This window comes from Epargyreus clarus, unplaced genomic scaffold, assembly GCF_041222505.1.
Source record: "Epargyreus clarus isolate Ecla_fem2 unplaced genomic scaffold, WU_Ecla_fem_2.2 ptg000003l, whole genome shotgun sequence".
Lineage (NCBI taxonomy): Eukaryota > Metazoa > Arthropoda > Insecta > Lepidoptera > Hesperiidae > Epargyreus > Epargyreus clarus.
In genome coordinates, this window is record NW_027332211.1 from 297,913 (window position 1) to 324,501 (window position 26,589).

The 26,589-nt window shown below is 36.3% G+C and overlaps 4 protein-coding genes across 5 annotated transcripts in view; 3 read left to right on the forward strand and 1 right to left on the reverse strand.

The window, feature by feature from the left end:
* The window catches only part of LOC140749310 (cell adhesion molecule Dscam2), a 206,061-nt gene that overhangs the window by 84,105 nt on the left and 95,367 nt on the right, over nt 1-26,589 (forward strand). Inside the window, exon 3 of the mRNA XM_073082405.1 lies at nt 9,203-9,371. Coding sequence (XP_072938506.1) covers nt 9,203-9,371 — 169 coding nt within the window. The remainder of the gene's footprint in view (nt 1-9,202; nt 9,372-26,589) is intronic.
* Nucleotides 15,312-18,458, forward strand: LOC140749289 (uncharacterized). The gene is made up of 4 exons (XM_073082346.1): nt 15,312-15,376; nt 15,424-17,473; nt 17,865-17,990; nt 18,402-18,458. The coding sequence occupies exons 1-4, from the start codon at nt 15,312-15,314 to the stop codon at nt 18,456-18,458; spliced, it is 2,298 nt and encodes a 765-aa protein (XP_072938447.1).
* LOC140749307 (uncharacterized) lies at nt 18,333-20,960 on the forward strand. The gene is made up of 2 exons (XM_073082392.1): nt 18,333-19,508; nt 20,437-20,960. Exons 1-2 carry the CDS (start codon nt 18,836-18,838, stop codon nt 20,613-20,615), a joined length of 852 nt encoding a protein of 283 aa, XP_072938493.1. The 5' UTR covers nt 18,333-18,835; the 3' UTR covers nt 20,616-20,960.
* On the reverse strand, nt 20,970-24,737 carry LOC140749298 (uncharacterized). 2 transcript variants are annotated; one of them, XM_073082379.1, is made up of 3 exons: nt 24,537-24,737; nt 23,315-24,092; nt 20,970-21,497 (listed from the first exon to the last, which is right to left on the reverse strand). In XM_073082379.1, exons 1-2 carry the CDS (start codon nt 24,730-24,732, stop codon nt 23,320-23,322), a joined length of 969 nt encoding a protein of 322 aa, XP_072938480.1. In that variant the 5' UTR covers nt 24,733-24,737; the 3' UTR covers nt 20,970-21,497; nt 23,315-23,319. The 2 variants fall into 2 exon arrangements, with proteins under 2 accessions (XP_072938480.1, XP_072938469.1); XM_073082368.1 differs by having other exon boundaries at nt 20,970-21,500.

Here is a 26,589-nt window from a genome sequence, read left to right on the forward strand (position 1 = left end):
AAAGTGGTACTTGAGTAGAACTGCACGGGATACAGCCACCTTGTAAATTACTCCATTACCGACAATTTTCCACGTAAGCGCGCTTCTGGGGCGCACCAAGGATGGAATTGTGGCAATTAGCCGCTGAATGATGTCGATATAGATACGTATGCCTCAAGTGGGTAGCCTTGTGCGTGTACGTGACATTAATTATGTGTTACATTAATTTGAGCTTGAGAGGAATCTTAAAGTATTCGCGCGGAAAAATAGCTAATTGTAGAATTATATATTGGTCTAAGTATTAAATTTTTAACATTATGGGAAATTAAAATGATATTAGAAATTCTTATAACAGTTTATGTATCATACATGTCATACGAACTGTCAATAAATGTACGATTTTCAAATTAATTTCTACTAGATTTTTACTTAAAGTGGTTGTTACTAAATTTATAAATTGATGAGGTGTGGCCAAATCGTACCACAATTGTTGTAGGATTTTAGAAATACTCGCGTCATAAGTACCTACTTAAGCGAAGTGGACTCATAAGATAATTTACATTTGAGATGAACTTTCTTACAAAGCCTTTGCAGTTGTACCCGGCACTACGTGACGACACAGTCAACTAATTTCAAAACAAAACACTGTCTGGAACTAAAACACGGGTTAAAATGCGCAGCTCTGTCCGCTAATTCCTAAGCGTTATTAAAATTCCTGGCGGTGTCGCTTTGTCGCGTAATTGTCGCAGTCGGAACGCTTTGAAGCCGCGCTTTCATGTCGCTATCAAGAAACTTTGTTAGATACTTCAGGTGAATTGTTGGAATTGTGCGCATCAGCTCAGCTGGATAACGTGGATGTGTCAATCATCATGTATGGGATGAGGACAAACTCAATTTTGTTTAAAATCGATATTTTTATTTATGCCAATTTTAATACATTATATTACTTAACGTCGTTGTGATTTGAAATTCAGTTATACGAACTAGTGAAACTAAAAGGATACAAGCAATATATACGTGAAACTGACAAGCACATAAACTATAGGATTAATCCTATACCTTTTTTTTTTTTTGTTTTCGAGGGGGAAACCTTCAAAAGGTACCCGACGACGTGGGAGCGACGCCGGGTTATGTGGGATTTTTACCGCACTAAAACCCCCCCGGTGGCCGTCCTCAGCGCTTGGTGGAGAACTCCGGGATCTCCAATGGAACACAACCGGAGTCCTCCAAGCGCGATACCCCGGTCGGGCTCTGCCCTGGGGGGAGCACTTTACGCTCCTCCCTCACATCTAGTGTTTACGACGGCATGCGACCACACATGCCGCCGTCCTTCTCGGGGCTGCTCTACGGACGGTTTGAGCTCCCACTCTTGCCGCCGGCAACCCCGGAAGACCCCTTTTAGTCGCCTCTTACGACAGGCAGGGGATACCGTAGCCCTATTCTAGTCCCGGAACTACAGGGACAGGATTAATCCTATACCTACTAGAGAATGATAAATAAAATTATAGTGTTTCTTCCTTTGTCAATTTAAGGCAAGGTATATATTTGCGGATAAAAAATAATAAGTAGTAAAGCAGAAAGCCTATACACTGCAAACTGGCGTAACTTCTATCAACCCGCATCTGCTTAACGTCCACTACGTTAACCAGATGCCTATTATCTAAACGCAATCAATTTTTGATTATGAGAGGACTTGCGAACCCACTATGACAATAATGTGTTAAGAAATATCATCATCTTATGCGTTATGGAATCATGAACGAAGTGCACCTAAGGAACAATAGACAGTACACATTTATACCAGAGACATAATAATGTGATATATAGAAGCGAGGGAATCCCCATAATTCAATTCCCCCTCACCTATAATAATAAAACAGAATCGAGCACCTGCGTATTCGTATGTTTTACGCCCCGCTAACGCAGCGGAATGCTCTCTTTATAGGCCGAGAGACGGCCAGTAAATTTGAGTGCTCGCTGTGCGCCCTTAAGCTGCGACCATGTAATTTCGTTTTATTAAGTTCTGTGCCGTCATACAGGATATTAAACTCGGTGCCCGTGAAAGACAAGTTGCAAGCTGGTGGAGCTTGCAACTCGCGTGTTATTATTCTAATTAAAACTTAATTGTTTAAGGTAAAGTTTGTAGCGACACTTTACTATAATATGTTTTCGTTGTTACCTCTATGTAAGTAACGGCGAAAACGAAAGAACGAAAGATGCACTATATAAAAATTTGGTTTTGGCATTGTACGCGTATATGATCTCCTATTTAAAACTACATATACGCGTACAATGCCAAAACTAATTTTTTATATAGTGCATCTTTCGATGATAATAGTTACGAGTACTAATAAAACCTTAAGAAAATATATAAATGCCATCAACCATAGTCACTATATCAGCTTAAATACTATAAATTATTCTTGAAATACGTACAAGTACAAATAAATATGATGTAGCCAACGATCCTTTAAAAATAATCAGTGTTTATTCATAGGAAATTATCAAATTAAGTAACTCGGCGAGTCCACTCAAGTTCAGTAAAGTTAAGATTAGCTATTTAAGCTGGCGAAGTTTGTTAATAACAAAATAACCCGACAGCGGCTGGTTAACCCTTTTCGGTCCCAACAAGTACCAGAGATGCCGCAAGTTACAAGAGTTATACTTTTTATCATTTTAATAAGCGGAATAAAATGCTGCATAATCATCCATTAGTAAGGATAAGACAATAGTCACCATGCTTTGCTGCATGTATTAGTGATCGTAATAGATGAATATTAAACAAGTTCGGAAGACGCTGTTGCTTATATTTTGCATAACCTTGTGATAAGAATAGACTGTATTATATAAACTCCTTGCTCTTTGACAGGAGACCCGAGCAGGCGTGCACAGCACTGGGCCACTAATGAACCAACGACAAATATCAAAACATGATAACTATTCCATCACTTAAAAATTTAGTGAGTCTATGACCTAGTTTACCGATACAATTTCCATGATTTTTAATTTAATTTCGCTTTACATTTCTTCGCTTAGAAACTTTCAAGATATGTAACATCGATAAGAATTAAATTAAATAGAACTAAACCCAGGTGTTGTTACGTATTTTTACATGAAATAAAGAGACAAACACGTGTTTCATCGTAGAGCAGCGATTTAAATATAGCATGCATTTGTCAAAGGATAACCTTATCATATTTTCAATTTCCTCTAACCGCTGCCGCTTATACCGCGGCCCGCCGCCGAATCCTTTGATGTCCTGATATGCATGAGAGACGCTTCTGAGAACGAAAATTGAATTTTCACGCGGCTCTTGAGGTCACGCGTTTTAAATTGCTAAATATAATCTGAATTAATTTTCAATGTGATATACCTTGTCAATGTTTTTATTCAGGGAAGGTAAATATCAGAAATAAAGTCAAGTAGAGAGGCACCGATGCCACTTTAAAGGGATTTCCTGTTGTGTGTTCCTTTAAGGGTAATTTAAAATGTGAAATTGCTGTTAACAATCTATTTAATACAATATGCAACAGGCTCCGAAGTAATTCCGGCATAATATTATTTAAAGCTTTATATTTCTTGTCATATAAAATAAATGTTACATCTGATTAGAATAATATGGATTCCCGTAATAGTAATATAAGCTTGTATTCACAAGGGATTAGCTTTTAATCCTGAAGGAAAGTAAGGCAGCAACTGACCTGAAAAAAGGGTTCTGGGCGTATTTAGGGTTAGTAATCGATGTCCAGTGACCTTATTATACCTAATGATGACTTGTTCCCGTTTCATATTGCAAAAGTATTTTTTTCTAGCCCAATTTATTTATATAGCTGAATTTTCTATTTCGGCTATACAGCCAATAGGCGGTCCATCTGTAGGTATACGAGATTATTGGAGCCCATGGATATCTGTATCTGTATTCAACGTTGTCTACATTACCATAAAAGCGTTATAATTTCCACTATAACACAATAATGCGTAATAGAACCCACATTAATAGTAAAACTTTTAGACATCAGATACCAAATAGAAACTAGCTACTATATACATATATCCATTTGGTTACAAACCCAGTCATTATTGATTTTTAAATATCAATAATTCAAAATAATATCAGAATGAAGCATATTTGTTAATAAATAATACGTTTTACCACGAAAAAGAAATTTAATAGTTGCGCGGATTCCATAGAAATATTAAACAAAGGCATTCTTCCCGCAAGGCTCGGCTACTGATCCTATTATGTCAATAAAGTGCACATTGTGATCAAAAAATATTTTCCAGCATTCTCTAGTTATTAACGTCGCTATAGTTCAACACAATAAAATAAGATTATTTAAGCTATTATATTCCTAAACTTATTTAAGCTTTTATATGTATCACAAAAGATTATTGATAGAAAGCATCTTTCTTTAATAAAAGTTAATATGAGAAAGATAATAATTTTATAAAAATCGTTATAGACATTTAAGAACGAGTAAAACGTTGGAGACATAAACACTCTTAATAATGACAACCAGCCAAAAGTTTATAAAACTTTGTACCAAATATCAATCCATCGCGCTCCTAAAGTCTTTAAATAACAAATTAATAAACTAAAATAACAAATTAAAATACGTGTGGCACTCGGAGACTGCCGCGGTAAAGCTATTGCATAGCATTTTTTATGCTATGAAAACGCTCAGAAGGAATTCCAGAAATACAATATATTCTTCCATAATCATCAACATTTACATTAATACATCTTTATCCACTATTTTATCATATCTCCATTATATAAGATATTGCAAATATCAGCTGACATTTCATAACTCCAAGCAAGACTGAACATTCTAAAATATAAAATAGAAAAGTATTTAATAAGTGACATAAAGTATTAACAACCAGCAATATATATGGATCAATGCGATGTGCCTGTGACATTTGGCCGAATGTTACAGGTACATCGCATTTTTCATTAATAAATGCACTTTGTTTATTCATATTTAAAACACTTTGTACACAAATTATTTGTACCATAAATCATAATGGCGTTTTGATTTTGTGCTGTCAAGTCTGTCAGTTGTAATTGTACGTTTAAAAATAACAAACACTCTTTTACGTTATTTTATCAATCCAGAATTCAACATAGCTTATGTTGATAAAACATATTATTTGGATAATATGGTATAGTACAGGATCCCTAGTATAGTTTTCATCATTTATTAATAACAAGCTGATTTTTCGTGAGTAGCTTCGTTTCGACAAGACGCCCAACATTTTTCCTTACAGCAATGTTGGTAAATGGTAGCTTGATGGGGCAGCAAGGATAAAATATGTTGACCGGACGAATTCTAAAAATTTATTACTAACCAAATTTTTCTTTGTTAATTATCAAGATAATTATTTAAATAACGTGAAAAAATATTTGTCCTACAAAATATAAGGTTTTTATTAAGGCGTCCCCCCTCTCCAACATGTATCATAAACAAGGCCATGAAAAATAATTACTAACCAGCTGATTTTTTTTTTTATTGGCTGTCTACCATTTATATAGTCTACCATGCACATTGTCCTACAAATTACATGGTATGTCATCTCGGACCTACACTTAAAAGTTGTAGTACTAATACTTAATGTAAAAATAATTAGTATCAAGCTGAGTGTTCCAGAATAGCTTCGTTTCAATGAGACGCCCAACAAATTCTCGTACGAAAGTTCTCGATTGTGGTTTATAACTAAAATAATGGGGATGAAATATGTTGATTTGACGAATCAAAAAAAAATATTACTAACCTAATTTTTTTTTATTAATTATCGAGACAATTATCTAAATAACGTGAAAAAATATTTGTCCTACAAAATATAAGGTTTTTTTTAAGGCGTCCCCCCTCTCCAACATGTATCATAAACAAGGTCATGAAAAATAATTACTAACCAGCTGATTTTTTTTTTATTAGCTGTCTAACATTTACACAGCTTACTACCCACATTGTCCTACAAATTGCGAAGTACGTCATTCCAGTCCGCCAGTTTTATAGTTTATTTATATTATATTATAGTTAAATTACAAATCTTGTAGGATTAATAAAAGTTACCCTTTTTTTGTAGGACATTGTTTTATTTAGATAAAAATTATATTATCCTATCACGTGATACCTTTGTCCTACAGTTACTAATAAAAAAAATAATCCTGCGGAATTAACATCTTTTCAGCGTAGGTCCGAGATGACATACCATGCAATTTGTAGGACAATGTGCATGGTAGACTATGTAAATGGTAGACAGCCAATAAAAAAAATCAGCTGGTTAGTAATTATTTTTCATGACCTTGTTTATGATACATGTTGGAGAGGGGGGACGCCTTAATAAAAACCTTATATTTTGTAGGACAAATATTTTTTCACGTTATTTAAATAATTATCTTGATAATTAACAAAGAAAAATTTGGTTAGTAATAAATTTTTAGAATTCGTCCGGTCAACATATTTTATCCTTGCTGCCCCATCAAGCTACCATTTACCAACATTGCTGTAAGGAAAAATGTTGGGCGTCTTGTCGAAACGAAGCTACTCACGAAAAATCAGCTTGTTATTAATAAATGATGAAAACTATACTAGGGATCCTGTACCAGTAATATAATTTTGAATTTTATAATGGGAATATAAAATATACTTCACGCAATTTTAAGATTTCTGCACGGATTATAAAAAAATGTGTATTACTGCCATCTGTGTTCAAGTTGACGAATTAAGGTTATCAAATAAAATAATAAGGAATGTAAAATAATACTTTATTCAATTATATCCATATTTTTCTATTGACAGTCAACAACTCGGTTGCCTGGAGACTTGATATCCAACAGTCCTCCACCGCTATTTTCACTTACACCACCAGGGGCGCCGGCAGCATTTGGTCAAGGTGACGGCGCACCAGTATGCCATTTTCAGTTCTGACTTCATAATGGAGTCTACCTAATCTTCGGATGACGACTCCGAACTCCCATTTAACTCTTGGGTTGGTGTAACTGCGGACTTGTACCTTATCACCTTGTCCGAACTCCTGCGTTGGCGGTGCATTGTAATGTAATCTGGATAGTGGGGCGGATTTCTTAAATAAGGCATGCATATAGGTTCTTACCTCTCTGCCGAACATTAACTGATAAGGTGATAACTCTTTTGTATTAGGTGTACGTCTCAAGCGTGCCTTGACAGTTAACAGTTTATCAAATAAACTTCCGCTCTTGCTGATATAAAAGAACATTCAGGTATTAGCCGATTATTTTTTTTTTGTACATTCAAAAATTTAAATTTTAGCTTTGTATATATTTCTTCAAATTCGTACCTGTATTTTATTTCCTCTTCTAAATTTTCTTCTTCTGTAAGCCATTCAATTTTTTCTTGAATCGCGTATGAATTTGTTCAAATTTTCTTGTAAAGAATTCAGTCGTATATTTATTTCTTCAATGTCAATTTTTTCTATTCCCGAAATGTAATTTTCGGTTCGTTTCATTAACCCACGTAATGTGGCTCGTATTTCCTTATTGTTTTTTAGTTCATTCGACATCTCGTCGCCAATATCAAATAAAATAATAAGGAATGTAAAATAATACTTTATTCAATTATATCCATATTTTTCTATTGACAGTCAACAACTCGGTTGCCTGGAGACTTGATAGTTGGATATCAAGTCTCCAGGCAACCGAGTTGTTGAAAGGTGTTACTTATTTTCGTTACGGAATTTCTCGATTCGGTCGCCGCGCTCAAAGCCCGCGATAAAAGCTATGCAATAGCTTAATAAATTTAAATAACAATTTCAGATATAAAACCTGTCATCATTGTCCAAAACATATTACATGGTATCACCCAAAAAAGAATACTATAATCCGTTGCTCGGTGACAAGATTAATGGTGGCGGAGTCTCTCGTAGTTCGATTTTAATGTCACTACCGTCACTATTTTAGTCCATTCGCATCACTGCAGTGTTAAGCTCTACTTATAGTAGGATATGATATGACAACGACAAATATAAATAGACGTTCTAAGTTAGTGCTGAAAGTTAGCAACAATTTTGACACTGGCCTCAGGCAGTACATGAGTCCGTAGTACTCCTATTTGTATGTATTACAAATCTTACTTACTATCAGTTCATATACTTTAAAAAATAATACTAAAAGACGCGAAAAAGAAGTAGTAGTTTTATCATTAAGAAGGAAAGTTATCGAAACAGAGGCACCGACTTCTCATAAGGATGCTTCACTTCCATGAAACTTGCTCATAAGTTTTGGTTTGAGTTCGCCATGTTCTTTGACTGCGGTATCCGCTTACATCAAGTGGAAAGCGCAACTTTCACAACTTATAATATCTATCTTATTTTATCTTTCTTTTTTTTGCGTGGTATTTAGCTACATTTTTTTCACACACTCTCTATTTTATACTAGTGTTAATGTGGGGAGTGGAATGTCTTTCGAGAGTATGTATGTATATCACATTCTTTGGTACGTCCTACATTCTAAAAGGATTGGAGGTTCTTTACATATGAAGTATACTTTTTCACAGCGAATACTTTCTTTAATTTACGATTCTTATCCTACATTCTTACAAACTTAAATTCTAATTTTTCTTTTTAAGATTTACAGCTGCAGTAGTATGAACGTCAATTATATTACCTGTGTCACTACTGGTAGTGAAAGATTTTAGTGTTCCTTAATATAAAAGTAATTTCGGTATATCTATGTTATATTGTTTTTGTATAAAGTTTAAATTTTTTTGTCCTGTGAGAAATCCTTTTTCATGCAAATTTCAAATCCTATTAAGGTTGCGTTGAAATAAAGGGAATATATATATATTTTATATTTCAGATAACCAATTTATTAGCTTTGTTATACTGTTGTTTATTTTGTGTACATTCTGTGTAGTCCTTTTATGTAGTAATATTAAACCCGCATATTTTCGTTAACTGAAAACATACAGTTTATTTACAATATCCATACAAAAACGGATTAAGTTTTTATATTGTTAAATAATTGTGTTTTGTTTATTTTATTATTATATATTATACTATGTTTATATTTTGTCTAGGTATAGTTAATTGGTCTACATAATCTTACCAATTTTGTATTAAAGGTGGTCAATTTATTTTGATTTTTGGCCACTAATTTAAACAATATCTTTTGATAAGCTCTACCTATAACATATATCTGACAGTCGATCCCCGTTAGTTACTAAGTATTTTTGTTTTCCAGCAACACCAACCCTGAGCCAGCTGATCTTCTTGATGGAGCCGCCGCCGCGGCTGTCGTTCTCCAACAGCACGGGCGCGCGGGTGTCGTGCGCGGCGCACGGCAGTCCCGCCCCCGCGATATCCTGGCTCACCGAAGACGGTGTTCCTGTGTCCGATATACCTGGCTTGAGGTAACACACCTTGTATATAGTTATATTTACGTGCAATAAGGGATGATACAATCAATTTTAGCTAATGAACTCTTACTTCTTACACTAATCCATAGAGTAAATAGGGTAAACAGTGTTAATTTTAAATAAAGCTGAGAGATATTGTAACGACACGGGAACTAAGTTAAAAACCCCTCGGTTTCAGTAATTCCTCAGATCTCCTAGAATTTATGATCAGGTTTTTCATTTACAAAAAAAAGGAAAAACAAAGGAACAAAGATGACAAGCTGTTATGAATGAGCATCAAAAAACCTGTCATCATTGTCAAAAACATATCACACGGTATCACCCAAAAACGAATACTATAATCCGTTGCTCGGTGACAAGATTAATGCTGGCGCGGCGGCGGGTTTGTTTCCCATCGTTCTTTTTGCTTCTGAATGGATGAATGAATGATGCGGTCTTATCGGCTTGATTAATTTTGTTCGGTCCGTTTTTGGCATAGAATAGCACAAAATGACCCGATTCTATGCAGCGGGTGGTGACGAACTCATCAAAATCAAAATTAATATTCCGCGACCGATGCCAAATCTCGCTTCCGAAAATCTGGAGTGGTCTGCTAGTCATAATTGCCAGGCACAGAATAACTAGACATACTAATTATTTGACCAAATTAAATGAAAAAAAATCGTGTATAACATTTTGTTGTGCATAAATTAAACATTATTTTGTTTCGAAAACATTCATACGAAATCATACTTTAGTTTCAGTATTAACTTTGTAAATGTCTATAATTTAACCTTTGTGTTAAGCAGATGTGAAATATCTAACATACAAAAATTCTTGGAATATACCGAATACATCAAATAGATTCCACAGGATATTGTGATTTGGACAGGTATATCAGAAAGCTATCGGGCTGTCGGAATTCACAAGTGAAGGCACCCGTCGCAGCTTGCCCGGAAACATGTCAGATACCATAGACTATGTTAACGTAACAAAAAGGAAAGAGAAACACGTTTTGTAATAGGAGAAAGTCGAAAGTTCATATATTGTTATAATTTAGATACATAAACTATCAACTACGTACAGTCAGCTCCAGAAGTAGATGAACAGATCAAGATTTCAAAAATACATATACGCCCAAGCGTTCACAAGTAGCTAAACATTCGTACCATCATAATTAGGTAAATATTGAAAGGCGTCAAGTAGAAAAACACTAACTTGTCATAAGTAGTTGAACCGATATGTACAAAAACAGCTTACCATCATACGCTCAAAGTATGGCTATACGATATGACATGTATGATACATCACATGAGGAAATAACATATTTATTGAAAAAAATAATATAATTGTGTGACCTGAGAAAGCATACTACATTGTTATATATTTTTATTTTATTTCAGTAGCCTTATTTGGCTACTATAGGTGAACTTTATGAGATACTATTATTATATTTTGTTAAGCAACTAATCAAAGAAAGACACTACAATTAGGACCATATACAGCTTCTCCCCTCCCACGTCCCCTCCTTTATTGGATAACATCTATATTAATCTCAAACTTATATAGCCAATTATTCGCATGAAGTTTCTTCTGACTTGCAATATATTACATCGGCGAACTCAGTTGTTAATAACCCAACTTCAAATATTAGTTACTCATTATCTAAGCTCCCATATATTTTGTTTTTGTACTGTTCCCCCTTAGAAGTAGATAAGTCATATAGTGGCAACAATAGGCATATAGTAACCTATTTTCAATAATACTCGTAGATGGAAACTACTAGTTATCTACTACTACTATAATATCTACATAATAGATGGTTGTGTGTTTTAGTGAATTCATAATAAAATAGCAAAAAACAGAATTATAATGTGTTTCTTAGCTTCTGTTTTCTATATTATTTTAAACTTCTTGTATGTTTAATATGAAAATATGTTTAAAGCCAGATTTAAAAAAATTATACCCTATTCGTTTGTTCTAATTTTAGAGACGGATTAATGGTCATAGCCAAAAATGAGCAGATCACAAGTAGTCGTTATTAAGTGTCAACCCATTATTGTCCCACTGCTGGGCACGGATCCACTTACAGAGAAAGTAGCGTTTAAGCCACAGTCCACCGCACTTGGTATTGGTGGACTTCACCTTCCTTATATTTTCTTAACACAAACAAAAATCTAGAAAAAATGTTTACTGCACTCCTATTGAGGGCGGTATACTACCATCTAGTATCTAAAAATTTGCAGAACAATTTAAAACGTTCCAGCGCTTCGTTATTGGGCAGTACAAACCCGCGGACGCCGGGATTAACGCCCTTTGATTTAGATGCTAATAGCTTTGCGATCACTTTAAAAAAGTTCATTTAGTGACCTCGCCCGCCTTTTGAGAGATTCTCGTTAGATATTGAAGTGAAAAGCAATTTAGGGCCAGATTGGAGAAACTTTGTTTGCGCTTGCCGAGCTATGGGATTTTTTTTTATGTAAAACAGTCAACTGGCTTATAGTCGTCCGCAGGTTATAAGAGTACTGCCTGTGGTGTAACTAATCCGCATAGAGTATAAAGTTATGTTCTCACCTCCTCAGACGACCTCTTCAGACGACCGCTTGGCATGGTAATTATAGCAGTTTGATATGCGCATTGCGTCCCACGTTCAATCCCCGGTCAGCTAGATATCTGAAAAATAAATTTATTTAGATTTCTGTTTTAGTTCTGGATAAATTGATATTTTTCTATGTATTGCATTCACGTTATAAACAATCTGCATGCTGAAAAATATGCAGAAAAGCTGAATTATTATGCAGAAATTTAATATCTGTTTACGATACTTTTGTAATTACGCAGTAATGCTTATGTATAAAATGTAAATGTTACGTAAGTATGAGTAATTTAGCTTGTCAATGATTAGTTTTCATTTGGGGTGTATTACAGCGTAAGAACCCTATTACTTTTGTCGGTACCTTTTTCTTAATACTGCCAAGTCCTGTCGCAACGAAGGATGTCATCTTAAGAGAAGACACTATGATAAATGATTGATAAATTATGTATATGAAAGCGGTGAAAGCAATGTTAGATGGCGCAAGTAGTAGGCGGATAGTCGTATAGCACTTTTTTTCGACAGCTGCAAGTTGTGACGAGTAAAAAGTTTCGCGTTCTAGTTTTAATGAGAATCTAAATGATGTATTTAGATTTCTGACACGAATTTGAGTGTTTATCTATTCATCTGTGTTTATTTACCGCACCACTTCCTTATGCCATGATACTTATATAATCATCTAGTTAGGAAGTGGTAGAAATATTTGTGATCTGACGATGTCACTATGCCACATCTATTTCTGCTCAATACTCATCAGCTATTATTTTATAATAAAATAATAGCCATAAACAGAAGTATAGATCAAACTAGCTGACCCGTCAAACGTTGTGTTGCCATATAAATAAAAAATGTTAAGGGTGAACAACCCTTATAACTTTGGGGTAAGAAAAATAAATAGTAGCCGATTCTCAGACCTACTGAATATGCATATAAAATTTGGTGAAAATCGGTAAATCGGTAAATCGAAAGCCGTTTCGGAGGAGTTCGGTAACTAACATTGTGACACAAGAATTTTATATATAAGATTAACCCGCTATTTCTCTCAACTTGTACCACCCCTCTGATCTAGGTTCATACTCGCGTGACGGCGGCGGCAGTTTGTCTTCGTTACGGTAATAACCCACGGTTCACCGGTAATAGACAACCTTACCCTTCGGGCATTACACGAGACGTATAAATGGACCGGACAGCAGTTTATGTAACCTGTCCGAAGGATATATAGCAGAAAAAATGTTTGATATATGTAGTTCCCTAAGATAGTGTTAGTAGTATTAGTAGGTGATATATCAACAAAGTGTTACAAGTAGATAGTATTGTAACAATTTCATGATACTTTATATATATAGGAAACGGACATACAGCCTGTTCTTTTGTGAAATTTAATATTGTATATATACAGATAAGATATGAATTTTATTTTTACAATAAAACTAGTTGTATTAAGCTTATTTTTAAGGGTCCTGTACGGAACCTACACCGAAGACGTCCGGACAATTGATCGAATTGTCATCCAAGGATAAATTTTCACGAAGTTGGTAACAAAAACCATTATTCTTATATTAGTGAAGTAACTAATTTAGTAGTAAGTAATTAGAAATTAAACGAACTTACCTAAGTGAAGTTCCATTTCAATTGTACGAACTGCATAGTCTCGAAATGATAAAGTTGACTTGTAGTATACCGCATCCGCCAGCCTTGTGTCACGAGTATTCAGAGCTAAAAACCTCGAATTTAAATCATTTAAAACAATATACAACATACTCATAACGCCCCCTACCGATAAATGTCATTTAGTTCAGAGATCCCGAAAAACAAACAAGATGCATGTTCTTTGGCTTGATTATTTTACAACATGGGTACATGATGATTAAGGGTATTACTTATTGTAAATAAGTATGGGTGGGTGGGTTATAGTATCATTTCGAGACTATGCAGTTCGTACAATTGAAATGGAACTTCACTTAGGTAAGTTCGTTTAATTTCTAATTGTACTTCACTGCATAGTCTCTTCAATGATAAAGTTGACTTGTAGATGTTTAGAGATTTGTAAAATAACAAGCAAATAAACAAATCAAAACAAGTTTTATTCTAACATTTAAATTCAAATTATTACAAGTTTCTAACTAAACCTAGATCAGTCTAAATATTTGTACTTAAACATTAATGAAGACATTTATTAATTATTACAAGTTTCTAACTAAACCTAGATCAGTCTAAATATTTTTACTTAAACATTAATGAAGACATTTATTAATCACATGAACTTAAGATAACAGAAAAATCCTCAGAAGACATAACATCTCTGTTATAAAATTGAGCAAACACTCTAGAAGAACTGCTCCATCCGGCTGTTCTTCTAATGGTGTCTATGCTGACCCCCATACGCTTAGCTGCCGACGTAGCAGCATGTCGCGTACTGTGCGCTGAGAATATTGATATGTCAATACCACTTTTTTCCAAAGTTGCCTTAATCCAGCGACTAAGCGTCTGTGAGGTCACAGCATTATAAGGTTTCTTAAAAGCAATAAACAAATTATCACATTTTCTAATCTTACTAGTCTTGTCTATGTAGCTTAACAAAGCATTTGCCGGACAAATATTGGGATTACTATTAAAAAATGGCAATAATAAGCTAGGTTGTATGCTACCTACACGTGATGTCTTAATATGATCAGGTATTTTAATGTATATCTTCTCTGAAGTTCTTTGTATATAGTGTAAGGAGTTCGCATGCAACGTCATCAACTACCTGGCGAGGGGCTATATAAGGAGGGTACTCAGAATTAAAAGGGCATTTTGCTCGTGAGCGCTGGACTGTACGGACGTTTGGGAAAATCAGTGTAGATCGTTATTAAGGTCATGTAAGCCATTTTTTTGTTTCCAATTATTCTTTTTTTGTTATTTAATTTCTTTGAAGTTTGCAGTATTTGGTTTCGTTATTTATTTGTGTCGATTTTACTTAGTTCTTATTTGATTTAAATTTTACTTAAATTGTTATTTTTCAATAAATGAACTTTTCTGTTATTTTTTTATTTTTTTTTTAATAATTTTCCACTTCTGATGCTAAAATCAGAAGTGGGATAAAGGACTCATAAGCTCACAATAACGCCTGAAAGACCGTTAACTTTTGAAATTGAATTTTTCTTGTTACAATTACTGCTTGCTTCATTTTTTTGATATTTTGTGTGTTTTGTTGTTCATTTCTACTGTTATAATGAGACGTACGAGAACTCCTAGTCCACGGAGGCGTGATCTTGTGGACGATTCGCGCAGTCGGGCTCGACCTGCCTCACGAAGATCACGCAATTCTAGTAGTGATAGGCTGAATCACGATTCGAGCAATAGGTGTCATTCTCCACGAAATGGCTTGCGTGTCCGAGATCGACTTGATTCTCACAATACTGAAGTACACCGGTTGCGTACCCAGGTTAGGCGTGAGTCGCGTAGTCGTTCTCGCAGTGACCATCGCGTTAGTTTAAGGTCACAGTCGCGGAATGTTTCACCTGTCGAAACGCGTTCACTTAAAGATAAAGCACAAGCTGCTCACGAAATCAATGTTCAACCTATTGCAGTTACGACTCCCATATCTGATAATGTTGCGCCGCGACAGCACTCCGTGGAATCTAGTACTCCTTGTTCTGAGGCGTCTACCCTCGCTAATGCTTTGATGCAAGCAATTAAAACAATGCAACCTTCAAGGTCGCAACATTATTATGTTTCCAACTTCGACCCATCAATTAATAGCATCGAAGCATGGTGTGAAGAGGTGGATCGCGCCAGGGAAACTAATGGATGGAACGATCACGAATGTTTGTCGCGTGTAGCGTCATGTCTGAAGGGAGACGCTAGGGTGTGGTTAGGTGAATGGGTGTCAAATGATCGTACTTGGTCTAATTTTAAACGCGAGTTCATACCTCTTTGTCCTGGTAAATTGGACTATGCCAATATTTTGTTTGACGCAATGAATAAAACTTCGGATAAGTACCCTAGTTATGCTGAATACGCTCGTTGTACGCTATTGCGTTTGAAGATAGTTCGGGGGATAAGCGATGATTTGAGAACTCTTATAGTGATACGCGGTATAGATAATGCACAAGTGCGCGCTGCGGCCGCCAACGCTAACCTGGCTCCCGACACTATCGTTTCATTCCTTTCGATTTACACAAAGCCTTTAGCAGGAAAACGGGATAGGGTAGTTGAACATAAAAGACATAGTTATGTAACAAAACCACTTGGCGCTTCAGTTCCTAAATGCTATAATTGTAATCGATTCGGTCATGTCAGTCGCAACTGTAGACAACCCAAATCCAACATGTCTAATAGTCGTCCGCCACATATACCTTCTGAGACAACTTCCAATGTGCAGCCGTCTTCAAGTAATACTTGTACATTTTGCAAGAAGTCAGGACACACTGAGAATAAATGCTTCATCAAAGCTAAGTCCGAGCAACGTAATCAACGCAATGTCAACCTTTGTGCATACCAATCCGGTATTTCACCCAGTAATGACATAACTTCAGCAATCATAGATGGTATTCCAGTAGATGTTCTTATTGATAGTGGAGCCCTCGATGTGTCTCTCATTTCTTCAGGCATTTTAAAACATTTTACGTGTCAGCCTAAGCCGAGGCACTGCGTTTTGAAGGGCCTTAGTGATCGGGAAGTAGTCGCAACGTCTTACGTTACTCTTACAATAGAGTTTAGTGACATCTCAATTGAAGTAGATTTAATAGTTGTTCCACCGTCTTTTATGAACGTGCCCATCATAATCGGAACTGATGTGTTGAACCGTGATGGAATTACTTATATTCGCACGAAAGATAAACAATACATCACGCGTTCTGATAAAGTTAATAGGGCGGCTAACGTTGTTGAATTAGTCGACCAGTTTAAATTAAATACACCTTTACAAGGCGCTGAGTTGGAAAGTCTTAGGTCTGTTATAAATGAATTCTCTCAATTTTTGATATCGGGAACTGCTGCAACCACAGTTCGAACAGGAGAAATGGAGATAAGACTTACCAATTCAACTCCTGTCGTTTACAAACCGTATAGGCTCTCGTATTCTGAAAAACTTAAAGTCCGCGAGATAACTCAAGATCTCTTAGAGAAAGGAGTTATTAGGCGCTCTAACTCGGAATATGCAAGTCCAATCATACTCGTAAGAAAACGTGATGGTTCGGATAGACTCTGTGTCGATTTTAGGGCACTTAATCGTATCACCGTCAAAGATCGCTACCCTCTTCCATTAATCGACGACCATATCGACATGTTGGGCAGCTACAAGTTCTTCAGCTGTCTCGATATGGCCACGGGATTCCACCAAATTCCCCTAAAAGAGGAGTCTATTCACTTGACTGGGTTCGTGACACCAGAAGAACACTTCGAATATGTCAAGATGCCTTATGGCTTAGCTAATTCTCCCGTAGTATATCAGCGAATTATTAATAACACCCTTCGCACGCATATTAATGAAGGCAATGTATTAGTTTATGTCGATGACATACTTCTTCTTAGTAATTCTGTAAGTGAGGGAATTGAACTATTGCGCCGGGTACTCACGACTCTTACAATGGCGGGTTTTTCCATTAATCTAGGCAAATGTTCATTTCTAGTTACGGAAGTCGAATACTTAGGTAGACTTATAAGACAGGGTCAGGTTAGGCCGAGTCCTCGTAAAGTGGAAGCCCTAGTTAACACCTTGCCGCCAGCAAACGTTAAGCAGGTACGACAACTGTTGGGCCTTGCAGGTTACTTTAGGAAGTACATAAAAAATTACGCAACTAAGACTGCCCCTATTGCTATTCTCACTCATAAAAATGTTAAGTTTCACTGGACTTCCGAATGTGAAAACATTCGTTTAAATCTAATTAAAGAATTAACAAACGAACCGGTTCTTACAATCTTTAACCCAGACTTTCCTACGGAAGTTCATACGGACGCTAGCAGCATTGGATATGGTGCCGTCCTTCTACAGGTACACCCTGACTCAAATAAACACGTGGTCGCGTATTTTAGTCGATCCACTCAAGGCGCGGAAAGTAATTACCATTCCTACGAGTTGGAAACTCTGGCTGTCGTTAAAGCACTCCAAAACTTTCGCCATTACTTAATAGGCCTTAAATTCGTAGTTGTTACTGACTGCAATGCACTTAAATCCACGGAACGTAAAAAGGACCTTCTGCCCCGGGTAGCGAGGTGGTGGATGTATCTCCAAGATTTCAATTTTTCAATTGAGTATCGTAAGGGAATAATGATACCTCATGCCGACTATTTAAGTCGCAATCCTGCTCTTGTTAATCAAATTTCGAGACCTCGTAACTGGGCTCAGATTGCTCAGTCAGCTGATGAAGAAACTCAAGACCTTGTTCAAAAATGTCATGATGGTAAGCTAGATCCCGATCGTTACAAGATACTAAATGGTATCCTGTATTACAAATACGTCCCGGTAGGCCAGGAAACAAGGTTGCTCTGTTACATACCAAAGGGTCACCGCCTTAGTCTTTTGAGGGTGTTCCATGATGAACATGAACACATTAACGCTGAGAAAACCCTTGACCTCATTCTCCGACACTTTTGGTTCCCTGGTCTCAGGCGATTTGTCTCCAAGTATGTCTCTCATTGCCTTGTGTGCATTTCTCAAAAAAGAGTCCCTCGAGCTCCTTTGCAAATTATAAGTTCGTGGGAAAAACCTGATACCCCATTTGATACAGTTCATGTTGATGCTTTGGGACCTCTGCCAGTATCAGAAGGTTACAAATTCATTCTTCTTATTGTGGACGCTTTTACCAAGTATACACTTCTTTACCCCATTCGTCGTCAAGATTCCACGGAACTTAAGCGCGTCATTACTCAATCTGTTTCTTTATTCGGAGTGCCTAAACTCATGGTCACAGACAAAGGACGCATGTTTGAGTCCAATGAGTTTGTAACGTGGATCAATGAACTGGGCTGTAACCTGCACTATATTACTCCGGAAATGCACCAGGCGAATGGTCAGGCGGAGAGGTACATGCGTACTGTCCTAAACATGTTACGCATTCAGACTAACCACAAGAACTTACAATGGTCGGAGACTTTGTGGAAACTACAACTGGTGCTTAACATAACTCGACAGAAGACTACACGAGTGTCTCCTTTGAATCTCCTTATAGGCACGGAGTCAACAACTCCCGCGATTCGTGCACTAGTACGAGATGTGGCAATTGAGGGTTCGGCACCTAACCGAGAAGCTCTTCGTGAAATCACCAGGAGCAGGACCCGCGAACTTCTTCGAAGTAACCAAACTAAACAGGATGTTCAGGTTAACCAGCGACGGTGCATACCACGACAGTATAATGTTAACGACCTCGTGTTTGTTATTAAGTATTCTCAGTCCTCAGGTAAACTTGACTCCGGTATGCGTGGTCCATATAAAGTGGTTGAGGTCCTACCTAGTGGGCGTTATACTCTACGCCTACTTGGAGGCAACTATGGGAAAACTACGCAAGCTGCTGCGCAGTTTATGGTGCCGTGGCGGGGTGAGTGGACCCCAGAGACATGTGCCGCATTTTTTGAGAGTAAGTGAATTTTATATGTCTGAGTTATACGAATTCCTGTGTAAGCCTTTATGGTGAACCACGGATGAATATTTTCTATACGAATTCCTGTGTAAGCCTTTATGGTGAACCACGGATGAATATTTTCTATACGAATTCCTGTGTAAGCCCTTATGGTGAACCACGGATGAATATTTGCTATACGAGTTCCTGTGTAAGCCCTTATGGTGAACCACGGATGAATATTTGCTATACGAGTTCCTGTGTAAGCCCTTATGGTGAACCACGGATGAATATTTGCTATACGAGTTCCTGTGTAAGCCCTTATGGTGAACCACGGATGAATATTTGCTATACGAGTTCCTGTGTAAGCCCTTATGGTGAACCACGGATGAATATTTGCTATACGAGTTCCTGTGTAAGCCCTTATGGTGAACCACGGATGAATATTTGCTATACGAGTTCCTGTGTAAGCCCTTATGGTGAACCACGGATGAATATTTGCTATACGAGTTCCTATGTAAGCCTTTATGGTGAATCATGGATGATTAGTATTCCTCACTTGTATGATTCGCTCTGCACGTTGAGATGCCCTAATGCGTGTGACGATGGTCAGCGTATTTGGAAGCCTCGACTCGCATGAATGTGGTCTGCTTGTCGGGAAGCTTCACACGTTTGACTATAGTCTGCGTGTGGAATGCGTTCGTATGAACGGGCCTGGGGCCATATTACAGGACTATGTTACTGAACATCGTGAAGTCTACTATCAAGATCAAAGTATACAGGCCTTATGAAAAACAGGAATACAATTTGTTTTATTTGTTTCACTTTTATGAGAATGAAAGAACGATGAATGAATTGATTGACTGGAGATATTCTGATAGGTCTGTTAGGTGTAACGTTTTTAACTTTCTTCCATGAATTGTGGGGAATGGTTTCTTTGTTTTAGATGAAACTAGCATTGAAGAAGAGACTTTACCAATTGAGGCTGGTCCTACAAGTAATCTATCCATGCCCTTGCTTGATGACGACGTAGATGACGGCCCACCGACCTCTGCGGCCGCAGGTCCCAGCGGAACTCAAGGGATTTGCGTCGAGGACGACTCAACGTCAGGAGAGGCCGTGTAAGGAGTTCGCATGCAACGTCATCAACTACCTGGCGAGGGGCTATATAAGGAGGGTACTCAGAATTAAAAGGGCATTTTGCTCGTGAGCGCTGGACTGTACGGACGTTTGGGAAAATCAGTGTAGATCGTTATTAAGGTCATGTAAGCCATTTTTTTGTTTCCAATTATTCTTTTTTTGTTATTTAATTTCTTTGAAGTTTGCAGTATTTGGTTTCGTTATTTATTTGTGTCGATTTTACTTAGTTCTTATTTGATTTAAATTTTACTTAAATTGTTATTTTTCAATAAATGAACTTTTCTGTTATTTTTTTATTTTTTTTTTAATAATTTTCCACTTCTGATGCTAAAAATAGGATAATTTAATGAACGACAAGGTTTGAACTCTGTGAGCAGTTATAATGGCCAAAAGTGTAATCAATTTCTTAGAGAGATCTTCTAAGGAAAGTGTACCATTTTCTCCTTTATTCGCTAAAAAACTTAATACAGTGGATGTATCCCAGGTAACATCATACTGGGGATGTGGTGGGCGAAGCCTAAACATACCTCTTAAAAAACGAGTCACTCTATCATCATTACTTATCTTAGGACCTAAAACAATGGCTAACGCTGACCTGCAACAGTTAATAGAGCTGTAAACAGCACCATTCTCATATAATTTAGTCAAGAATGATAAGATCTGTGGAACTGATGCTTCTAAATAATTTATATGTAAATTAACACAATATTCAAACCAATGTTTCAGATATGAGTTGTACTGCTTCAAAGTGTTTTCAGACAGAGATGCCAACATGATGTTCATTGTAGCGTCCGACATTCCTCGGCGAGAAAACGCTTCCCGGACAAGCGCGCGGCAACCAGGGTAAGGCGTTGACAGAAAAGGGGACTGCTGGAATAAGATTTTACTAAATTTACATGAGGACCAAAACGCAACACTTCTGAAGTAACAAGTTTCATAAATACAGGGTACCAAGGCTGCGTTGGCCAGTCTGGTACTACCAAGATTCCCCCCGACTGTTCAGAGATAATTTTTTGCAACACCCTTGCTATTAAAACAAATGGAGGAAAAGCATAAAAATAATATGGTTTCCATGAAAAAGTAAATGCATCTATCTTAGCAGCATCTGGGTCGGATTTCCAAGAAACATACAAGTCACATTTCTTATTTGCATGACTGGCAAATAAATCTATTTGAGGAACCCCAAAAGAACAAACTATTGCATTAAAATATTCATTTCCCAATTCACATTCAATGTCAGCGTGTAATTTTCTAGACTCTCTGTCAGCAATAACATTTAGAGAAGACTTAATGTATGAAGCAAAAACAAACAATTTCCTGCTCTCACAATATTTCCATATGTGTTTTGATAATAAATTTAAATGTGGGTATTGTACACCGCCCATGCGGTTAATATATGAAATGGCTGTAGTGTTGTCAATACGTAATAAAATTTCACAATTTTGAAGATTATTGGTGAACGCCTTTAATGCAAGAAATGCTGCATTTAACTCCAAATAATTGATATTTTGTTGTCTATCAATCTCGTTCCACAACCCTGCAGCCTTTTCATTACCACATGACGCGCCCCAGCCAGTTAGAGATGAGTCTGAAAATATTTCGAGTGCATAATTACCACATCTTATATTATTAACTGATGTCTCAATATGTGACAGCCACCAACTAAAATCATCCCTTAGTTTGTCCACCAGAGGCATATTCGCCTCATAATTATTATCAAATCTATTCAAATATAAATACTTTTGTCTTTCTAATTCTTTAGTATATAAAAAACCATAATCAATAGCCGGGCATGCTGAGATTAGCAGACCAGTTAAATGTGCAAGTTCTCTAATTTTACAATATCTTAAGTCATTAAATTCTTGTATTGTATTTTTAATCTTTAACCTCTTATCTTGTGGCAGTATAGAAAAATTTTTCGAGTCAATCAAAAACCCCAGAAACTTAACAGTTGTCTTTGGTATCAATGAACTCTTTTTATAATTAATTATAAATCCTAAACTTGTTAACAACTTTATGGTCTCTTGCACATTGTTATGACATTCTAAATAAGATCTGCCACAAAGCCAAATATCGTCTAAATATATAACGGAGACAAAACCTCTTGATCTTAAGTTTTGAATTACAGGTTTTAGAAGTTTGGTAAAAACATATGGGCCGGTGTTCAAGCCAAAAGGTAGCACTTTAAATTCATAATATTTTCCTTTAAAAACAAAACGTAAAAACTTTCTAAAGTCATTATGAATTGGTACTAAAAAATATGCATCCATTAAGTCAATAGTACTCATATAACAATTTGGTGACAATAATTTAATTAGAGTGCGAGTGTCTTCTAGTTTAAAATGTTCAGTATATTATGCAAATTCATTAAGACTTTTAAGATTCAATATGAACCTACAACCACCATCAGGTTTTTGAACTGTAAAAATCTTTGACAAATATTGTCCCTCTGATGGCTCACACTGAACTACGGCACCAATAATGAGAAGCTTCTTTAAACACTTATTTATGTTACAAACCTCACTTTCTGAGAATGACTCATTCCTTGGTACTATAATTTGCTTAGGTGTCCGTAAAAAGGGAATTTTATAGCCGTCAATCCAGCTTAAAATTCTAGGGTTGGATGTTAATCGTACCCACTGATCTTTAAAATAAAATAACCGACCACAGTATGGATGACTAACCTGAGTCAATTGCGGTTGGGGATTGACCTCAGAGGTGCCTTGGATTGAGCCCGAGCCTTCTGTGATATTGGTACCTGAGCACGAGGATTCTTGTAAGTCTGGAAATACTTCTGTGGCCCGGCTTGGTAAGGGTACCTCTGACTCCTGGATGGATTTATCACCGGGCCCTTGAAGTTTAAAGACCTTCGTTGTGTCTGTTGTTGAGGTTTCTTCGCCTTGCTTATACTTATTTCTAGCCCAGACTTCTTAATAGCTTTTGCAGCTTTTAATTTTTCAGAAAAGCTTTCACCGAAAAGCCATTCATCGATCTTTGTTTCTTTTACTGCGTCTTTAGTTGTTTGATCCAAACTTTGCAAAATAAAGTTCCTTCTTGTCATGGATTCCTGGTATTGGTGATCACATAACAAGCGTCCAGCATCGTTGATCAGATTAATTGCTTGCAAATTCTCCTTGTTCTTAATAACTTCTCCAAATACTTTAGCAAGAGCTGCAAGGGCGCACCCAACTTGGTCTTGCTTATTGGCTATGGCCTTGTCCCTCTTAACTACAATATCTGTGACTGCCGCTTGAGCTTCCAAATTAAGCCTTGGGGCAGCTGTCCTACAATTTTGTGGAGGTAGATATTTCTTCTTTATTGCAGCCCTCGTTTCTCTTGCCAAACCATTCCTTATAACATCAGTCCATCTAGATGCCAACTCCTTGTGAATGGACGGCCCAAACTTACATTCCTCGGGAGCGTCACCCAAAATATTAATTATATCTTGATCCAAGGTCTCCTCTGTAATTATAATTACTTCTGTATAATTGGTTTAGGTGATATACATAATCAATCCATCTTTAGTATACTACTCAATAGTAGTGTCTTGTTATATGGGTAAATACCCAATACAGAGGGGATAAAAAGAAAAAACCCTATTTAAATATCAATAATGGATTCTTGATATCCCGTAGAAATGACCGCATCTACTTAATAGTAGCGTTTTATCTTATAGGTAAATACCCTATTAGGTATGGTGAAGAACCATTGAGGGGCTAAATAGCTCCATTGTCAATATTATTTACTGACTGACCATAATAACTAATCAAGATCGCCTAAATAGGTGACAAGCTTAGCTACATGAAAAACATCGTGCTTTATTTCTTGCTAAATAACTAAACAAAATAAGAACGCAAAACAAACAAAAAATACCCTGAAAAAACGAATACATAAGCGTAAAATTACCTTCTTGTTCTTCCTTATCGTCCTTATTATTTGAGATTGACATTTCTTCATTGGATGATAAATGTATTACATCCTCAATTGGTGTCGGCGTACGCAATGGCCGCCTGTTACGCATCTTCAAAATCTTTTTTTCATATTTTCTTATTTTCCGGTCAAATTCTTCTTTACTAATATCACTCCTACTTCTCTTAGACATTATTAATCTAGATATTTCCGATTATTTGATAATATATTATCAGTAAATTACTTATTTTTTAATTTATCAATTAAACGTAAACCACACAGGCTGCACGAAAAACGATAATGACATTTATCGGTAGGGGGCGTTATGAGTATGTTGTATATTGTTTTAAATGATTTAAATTCGAGGTTTTTAGCTCTGAATACTCGTGACACAAGGCTGGCGGATGCGGTATACTACAAGTCAACTTTATCATTGAAGAGACTATGCAGTGAAGTACAATAGGTCTAATGGTAAAGCGATATTTCTATTAATAACTCCTGAATAGCGTTACGATGGTAACAAAATATGTGATCTATGCTGTTGTAATAAAGCATTATTCAGGTGGCTTAGCGGGGGGAGGCGGGGGAATGCATCACGCCCGGTTATTGGGTTATGCCGTAATGAAGATGAACGATCCTTCGTGCCGTCTTTAGTGGCTTGTTGAGACGTGATTGCATGTTCCGGCCAGCCAAGCTTTTAACACGCTTTTAATAACTTGACCTCTATTTATTAAAGTACCTATGGATATTAATATATAGTTTTCAAAATACACTTCGGTGGAAATCATTTTGAGGTGAAGGTTTCCGTAACCGTTCAACAGACTTTTTCAAAAATGTTTTTAAATTGTTTGCGGTATATTCTATTATTTCTAAGTAACGTCTTAATATATTAGAATTTTGTAATAAAAATGACCCATATTTATTTTATCTCGAATGTTTTGTCAACAGAAAGGGAGTTCTTTGAAAGAAGTTTTGTTTTGTAAATAACTTTATTTTCTTCCTGCGGACGTAGTAAAAACTTATGTCTCCTACAATTGGTAACTTGATTTGCATGGAAATGTCGTTTCTACAAAATTCTTAAAGCTTGTTTGGAGGTCAAAAAATACTGGCTTTTTCTCTTTTTAGAAGCTTAATGATACAAAGAAATACAAACGTTAATATAACGAGTAGTTCGACGAAAATTTCTTAGCGGTAGCAGCAAATGTTATCCCGATCGTCGTTGTGTCGAATTTTTAACGAAATGAAAGTAGTAAGCATGTTGTTAATGTTCTACCTAAAAACTCTCCGAAATGCATGGTTACCTCCGAAGAGTAATTTGAAATGCTTCGTGTAGCTACATACACATCTGTCCTTGCCACACAAGGTTTCAACCTTTACTTCAATTTCAAACGTAGATAGCTCTGATGTAGTTAAGCTCGCGGGCTGTAAATTCAAAAGGAAGCTCTAACATTTGGACAGCAAACTGACAATGGTCTACATGATCCGTGCTCAATGACGCGAGTGAACAATTATCGAGCGAGTCGACGGCCATTCGAAACGGTGCCGTCGCGTTAGGATAACCACTACAATTATTTCTTGAAGCTTGGGATTGTATATGTCTACACTTCTTTGTTTCGTCGAGTTTATATTCTTTGATTTAAAATTCGGGCTAACTCATCTCGCTTTTAGAGAAAACCCTTGATAACTTTGAAATAATTACCTCATAGTAACTAAGTAATAACTTTAGTTTGAATTAGTTATATGTATACAATTGACCTATCAATTATTTTAATTTCACAGTTCAATATTAAAATATAAGTAAGTGATTATTTGTTTATTTACATGATAAGGAAACGTACAAAATGTTTCGCCTATTTATTGAAAAGATATGAATGAAATTACTTGTATCCTTAAAATACTCAAGAGTAATGCAGACAGTATTAAATTTAGTACCATACTTGTACTTACTTGTACAATATAAATAAAGCCTTAATTGAATTCTATCGGTATTTCTTAAATTAAGCTTACCTACGAACACGTCCTATACAACTGAAATATTGTCTCTTCATAA